Source organism: Amyelois transitella, chromosome 14 (genome assembly GCF_032362555.1).
Source record: "Amyelois transitella isolate CPQ chromosome 14, ilAmyTran1.1, whole genome shotgun sequence".
Lineage (NCBI taxonomy): Eukaryota > Metazoa > Arthropoda > Insecta > Lepidoptera > Pyralidae > Amyelois > Amyelois transitella.
In genome coordinates this window covers 3,082,824-3,089,855 of record NC_083517.1, presented here as the reverse complement: position 1 = coordinate 3,089,855, position 7,032 = coordinate 3,082,824, and the positions used below count along the sequence as shown (strand labels likewise).

The following is a 7,032-nucleotide window of genomic DNA, read 5'->3' as shown; positions in this document are numbered from 1 at the left end:
TATACGGCAGACGCCATTAAGGGCGCCATCAGTAGTTTAACTGTCGCTATCTTAGTACTAATCGACATTATACTGTTTTAATATTGCGGAAACCCTTAGCGGTTGCATTGTATGGAAGTCACGACACAGAAAGTATAACAGTGTCGTACATATGATTATTTAGATCCCAATAGGGATAGTATTGCTGTTTAAATGAAGATTGTTAATATGCCGTGGCCCTATTTTTTTTTTAATTATACTCGTATAATATTACAAGCAGCGTGAACTAAAATTCCCGATATTTGCATTACTGTGAGAAAAGGAAAAATATATCTATACTAATATTATAAAGCTGAAGAGTTTGTTTACTTGTTTGTTTGAACGCGCTAATCTCAGGAACTACTTGTTCAAATTGAAAAATTATTTTTGTGTTGAATATACCATTTATCGGGTAAGACTTAAAGCTATATAGTATCACGCTGCAACCACTCGTATAAGAAGTAAAGAAATAATGGAAAATATGAAAAAAAAAACGGGAAAAATTATTCATCCTTGAGGGCTTCAATGATGCCCAAACTATTTCACGCGCACGAAGTCGCGGACACAGCTAGAATATGTATGTTAGCATTCTCCGGGTGATTCCCGGCACCAATAGAAAAAAGAATAGGACCACTCCATCTCATTCCGGCGTAATAGTATCATAATAGCGATACTTATAATAGCGACTACGGGGCTTATAAACTTGGGTTTCTTCTTTAAGCGATTGACTAGCAACTTGTCATTATTTCAATCACAATTCCATCATTAGGCTAAACAGCTTAACACAGCCTATCAGTCTTTTCAAGACTGTTACCTCTGTCTATCCCGCACGGGATATAGACGTGATTATATGTATGTATATTAGCATTTTAATACGGTCCTTGAATGTTGGAATATAGCTATGATATATCCCATTTACTTTTACATTTGCTTTAAGTAATTACAACCTGTATTTTCAATTTCTTTTAACTTTATACATAACTACTTGCTACCTAGGTTCTTTTGATTATTTGAGTAGGTATTCTGGTCTCGATAAAATTATCTGGTATTCGAGAAAAGTGCTGATGCATCACAGAGATAAGCAGACACAGATATATGCTTAAATGGAAATTCTCATGAACCAAATGTAACAATATGCTTGAACCAAATTCAAGATCCGTATCACTTAACCTTTACCTACACTACACTTAACCTTTATACTATATTTTATAACAAATACTTATATAGATAAACATCCAAGATCCAGGCCAATCAGAAAAAGTTCTTTTCTTATCATGCCCTGACCGGGATCGGAACCCGGGACCTCCGGTATCACAGACAAGCGTACTACCGCTGCGCCACAGAGGCCGTCAAATAAAATGTATGTATAAAAATAAAGACCAATCATATCCAGCGGCTCTCAACATCTGCGGCCACACGTGGTCGCGTCGCAAATGATCGGCGCCAAGCGGACCGCTAACTCGATTACCTGCGATGTGACTCGCATAGTAATCGCACTCTCTATTTTGCCCAATAATATGGAAAAAGGAGTAAACTTAGTAACGAATAACGACCAATCTTCATATCTTAAACCTTTTGCACTTTTTATAGTGGTTACACTATAGACATACATGTAGGTATAAAAATCATCAAGGGATCGTCTATTATGCATCTTAATGTACAGACTAACACCTTCGTCTATCAATACATATGAATGACAAATATTCATTATCTAGTAACTATTCAAATTCATCTTATTGTAACACATAATCGACGAAATAAATATTCTTTATTTTTTTCTCTATATTATTACTATTATCCAGTGATTCTCAACATCGATGACAATTCGTATAGTTACCACACTCACAATTTAATCCACATTATTGTACAGTACAATCATGGAACTTACAGATATATTACATCAAAGATGATTGAAAAATTTGTAGAAAAATTATATTTTTCATGTTTTTTATGTTTTCTGTAAAGGCCATATGTATAGTCCACGTCCCTAAATCCCTTGCGGGGTAGACAGAGCCAACAAGGCCGCATTCAGCTGTAAAGCTAAATGATGGATAAATATGATTCAAATAGTGACAGGTTGCTTTAAAAATGGCAAAATATTATTTATAAGTTCAAAGATAGGTTTGGGAAATCGCTCCTATATGTTATATTTTTGTTAAAAAAATGTACTAATTTTAACAGGTCGAGGTCCCATATCAGGTATGTTCCCAAAAGACACCCACAGTTTTCCATAGAAGTTGTAAGTTTTAAAAGAAGGCTTTGTTAAACTCTTGCAAGTGCCTCCAGAAAACGCTGGTCTCTCCATGTTCATTCACATTATCTATACTAATATTATAAAGCTGAAGAGTTTGTTTGTTTGAATGCGCTAATCTCAGGAACTCCTGGTTCGAATTGAAAAATTCTTTTTGTGTTTTAGTAGAACATTTTTTGAGGAAGGCTTTAGGCTATTTATCATCACGCTGCAACTATGAGGAGCGAAGAAAAAATGGAAAATGTGAAAAAACGGGGAAAATTATTCATCCTTCAATATGGTAATATGGGCTTCAATTATGACCAAAATAACTATTCTACGCGGACGAAGTCGCGAGCACAGCTAGTATACAATAAGCACTTAACTAGCCAAAAGATTTATGGACCAGAATGATATCAAATCAAACATCCTGTCAAAATGCATCCATTATAATGGTATTTCCACGTCGGAAACAATAAATCTCGACAAACGGCGGTAGTCAGTGGAAATGTGACGTCAATCCGCGGCCATTTGTAAGATCTGTCGTTAAATCTTTGCGACACACAGAAATAGCGTTGAGAGAATTGGTATTGTTTATTTATTCGGACATAAAAATTCATGTTTCAGAAGTAATTAATATCTATATTAACATTATGAATATAATGTTCACAGATAAACCGTTCAGGATCAGTTTTTATGAAATTGAGTAGAAGAGTTGAACAAAAACATGACGGAAGTATAGTGTTCCTTTCTTGACAATTGGCTACAAAAATTAAAAAACAAAATCATATGTATCTATTCTGAAATTGCAGGTAAATAGCTAGTAATATATATTACCAACGTCAATAGTAGTTATTGCTTATATCGCGTTCATATATTCATAGCGTTATGTTGTTATGTATGCTAATAACAACACTAGATAATTATCAATGGTTTTTCTGGCGGCAATCGAAAGACAACTCTTTAACGTAAATTAAAATATTTGAACAGAATAAGAATGAGAAAATCACTTGAATTGAATATAGATTAAATGTTTGCTACACAAGACATCTGTGTGTCACTTACCTAAGCTGAAGTGTAAGAAGGGGAAGAAAGACAAAAACTTAATGACAAGTGGACAATGATGGAGATTCGAAACGCTTGTCGGTAAGACGGGGGAAAACAACTTTAATCTTAAAGAGAAAAACTTATCTTGACAACTCTATGCATTGGGTAACAGAAATAAGACGAGAAATTAAATAATATTTGGTTTTATTATTTTCGTCATTGGCAGAATAATTGTATATGTACCATACGTATCTTTGTTGCGTACATACTGATTAAGTAAACAAAAATGTTTTTATAATATAAAGAAAATCCATATTCAAAGTTTGTTACCGCTTCTTCTGCACTGACGCCTTGGAAGCGGCAGTAAACTTAGTTTTTAAGTAATTTATTTGACGTCAACCAAGTTGTTAAACCATACGACAATTATTAAGCGATATAATAATATCCTATAATAATGAATAAAAAATTTTGAATTTGAATTTGAATTTTTTGAATTTGAATTTTGAACAAATAAGATGCCTATTGTACTTTAAACAGCTGATGATATAGATCTTCAGTATATAGACATAATAAACATTGTTTTAATATTGTATATTGTGTACTACGCAATTTAACTCAAAATATGAAGAAATACTTAGATAACTGTTTGAACTGTACCTTTAAAACATTCTTCGAAAATTTCTTCCCAAAAGTCAATGTCAACTTTGTATGGTCCTTTTTCTTCCACTAAAATGTTGCCAATATTTAGATAATCTTGATGCTCCAAAGTAAACGGTTTCCATTTTACACGCAATGAATCATCTGGTGTTGGGTTTCTAAAATGTCGTATAATAAAAAAAATGTTAAATAATCAATAATACTTTTTTGATAAAATTAGGTCTGAGTAAGGGGATTTAAAAGGCGATGTGGTTCTTACGTCCCTACGCGTTTATTATTATTAATATTTGGATATAGCACAATAAATCAACTCTTTAAGTAGAGCTTTTAGTGATACATACCCATACTTGGCAAAGTTTGTCCATAGTGTTGTTATTTGATTAATAACTTTGAATGTTTCTGAACCTTCATCGACTTTTGGCAAGAGTCGTTTCACACTAAATGTATAAAATGAGTCATCAGCATGACATGCCCCTTTAAAATTCTTTAATTGTTCTCTTAATCCCAATAGATCAACCATTATATTCCTTTCCGTCTCGCAAGACATGATGTAAACATAAATTCTATTTTCGTATGAGCTAGCGTAAATTTTAGCCCATTCTATTATCGAATATACAAATGTATCAAGAGCGAAGTAATGTAGTATTTTATCTAAATCATCTATCGATATGATTTTATTTCCGAAATATCTCTTTTTAATTCTGTTACCAATTTCTATTTGTTTTTCTATGGGACAGTTAAGAGCTATGTGCGTTGGTACAAAATATTCGGTAAATTTGTTAGCTTGTGTTACTATTTTATCAAGTCCTATAGTTAAATTTAAAATACCTTCATTTTTGGTGCAACCTACTATAACTTCAACGCCATTGTTAATATTATCTCTTAAAACTTCATTTATATTTCCATAAAAGAATCTTTCATTATCTCCAAAGAGCTTTTCGGGTACTACATTAAAATATATTTTCCAGTAATCCTTGAACGTTTCCAAATACGTAACAGGAAGATGTATATTAATCAAATATTCAGCTGGTACTGATTTTAAAACATTAGATATTTCTTTATCATTGTCTGATTGGCATCCAAGTTTCTTTGCTAAGGCTAGAGCTTTTTCACGTGGAGCAATAGATTGAGTCCAGTAACAAGTATTAGTTCCACTTTGAATAATAGCTCTTTTGAATAATCCTTTTGACATCGGCGACACTAAATGATAGGCTATGCTGGCCCCACCTGCACTTATTCCAAATAATGTGATATTGTTAGGATCACCACCAAAGCTGCTGATGTTGTTTTTGATCCATTTCATTGCAGCTACTTGATCCTTCATACCAGCATTGCCTGGAATGTCTTCAGTATCGAGACAAAGAAATCCAAGAACTTCAAGTCTGTAATTTATTGTGACTAAAATGACTCCATGTCTAAGGAGATAGTCTGTATCAAACCAGTCATCGCCTCCACTAAGAAAGCAAAATCCTCCCCCATGAATTTGCACCATCACTGGCAATGGATAACTTGGATTTAAATCTGGAGTGAAGACATTAAGATACAAGCAGTCTTCACTACCTATGGTCTCGGGTTGGAGGTCTATATTGGCTTGTATACAACATGGTCCATTCTTTTTGGCACTACGAACTCCTTCCCATGGTTGGACAGGTTTAGGTGCCTGAAATTAAAGTTGATAGATGATCACTGTCATGGATATCTACTCCCAGATTTTCAAACCCTGGGCTCTCCTTGGCCGACTTAGGTTTCCCCGTTAACTGGCTTACAGAAATTAATCGGAGGTCACTTCGTATAATTCTTGACACTCCTATTCTTGGACTAGAAATGGGAATAAAAATTAAAGGATTTGTGACCCCCTTTTAGAGAGGAAATATTAAATGTACCTTACCTGAAATCTCAGTTCACCAAGCGGCGGTTCCGCGTAAGGTATACCTTTGAAGCTATAAAATATCTTTCCATAGCTATCTTTCAAAACTTCTCCTTCCAAAGTACCATCCGAAACACGAACCTGCATCTTGAATGTCAGCTGCAAATATAAGAAATCTTTAATGTATTTAGGACTTGAAAAGTTACAAAGAGCATCACATCAACCATAACACAAAAATATATCGGTGAAACCGCTATCGTTGATGGATTTTTAAAGTGTTTTTTTTTTTGCAATGATGGCGGTAAACTCGTATATTTTATTGACCTCGTGACATTATCTTATTTTAAAATTTTATTTTTTTTTCCTATTTCTATGTTTACACTTTCATAACTCAGAGCCCATTAAAGCCAGCATGTTAATTGATATTTCTACCACAGACACAGAAACACAGACATATGTACATACACCCACATTTGATAACTTACTTATTTTTTTTAAAACAAAGTTATATTTTGAGTGAGAATAGTCTTGGGGAAAAAAATGTTCTTAGTAGTAACAATAAATTACAATATAAATTTTTCGTAAGCTGTACTTTTTCTGAATAGAATCACTTGTACAAATAGATAAATTTTAAACGTATTTACACAATTTTTATTATAATACTAAAACGAAATAGGCAAAGGCCTCTATGGTATTCTATGTTCAAGGAATATTCGTGTTATTGATATGAGTAGTTTATATAAAAAGACGAGCATGAAGAAATTCGAGTTATGAATGTGGACGAGGCGAAAGAAAACTGAAAATATATATATAAGCCGTGTGGTTCCCGGCATTTAAGAATAGGACCGCTCCATATCTTTGCCATGGATGTCGTAAATGGCGACTAAGGGAAAGGCTAATAAACTTGTAATTTTTCCTGTAGGCGATGGGCTAGCAACCTGTCACTATTCGAATCTCAATTCCTTTATTTAGCCTAACAGCTGTACGTGGCCTTTTCAATTCTTCAAGGCTGTAGGCTCTGTCTACCTCGCAAGGAATATAAACGTGATTATATGTACATACGTTTGTATTTGAAATTTGGAAAGAGGGTTTTTAGAGTAAAGATTATATTCATAAATTCTTTCCGTGCGAAGCCGGGGTGGGTCACTTGTATATAATAAACTACTCCAAAGTTAAATCAACTGTATATAAATCCGACATTTTTAGTTCAATA

The 7,032-nt window shown here is 33.6% G+C and overlaps 1 protein-coding gene across 2 annotated transcripts; it reads right to left on the bottom strand.

Annotated features, from left to right (window-relative positions):
• Positions 1 to 3,515: 3,515 nt before the first annotated feature.
• Positions 3,516 to 5,971, bottom strand: LOC106130923 (esterase SG1). Of its 2 annotated transcripts, none has more exons than XM_060947785.1 (3): positions 5,841 to 5,971; positions 4,294 to 5,612; positions 3,516 to 4,110 (listed from the first exon to the last, which is right to left on the bottom strand). In XM_060947785.1, exons 1-3 carry the CDS (start codon positions 5,964 to 5,966, stop codon positions 3,930 to 3,932), a joined length of 1,626 nt encoding a protein of 541 aa, XP_060803768.1. In that variant the 5' UTR covers positions 5,967 to 5,971; the 3' UTR covers positions 3,516 to 3,929. The 2 variants fall into 2 exon arrangements, with proteins under 2 accessions (XP_060803768.1, XP_060803769.1); XM_060947786.1 differs by having other exon boundaries at positions 3,955 to 4,110; positions 4,781 to 5,612.
• Between the last annotated feature and the right edge of the window lie 1,061 nt (positions 5,972 to 7,032).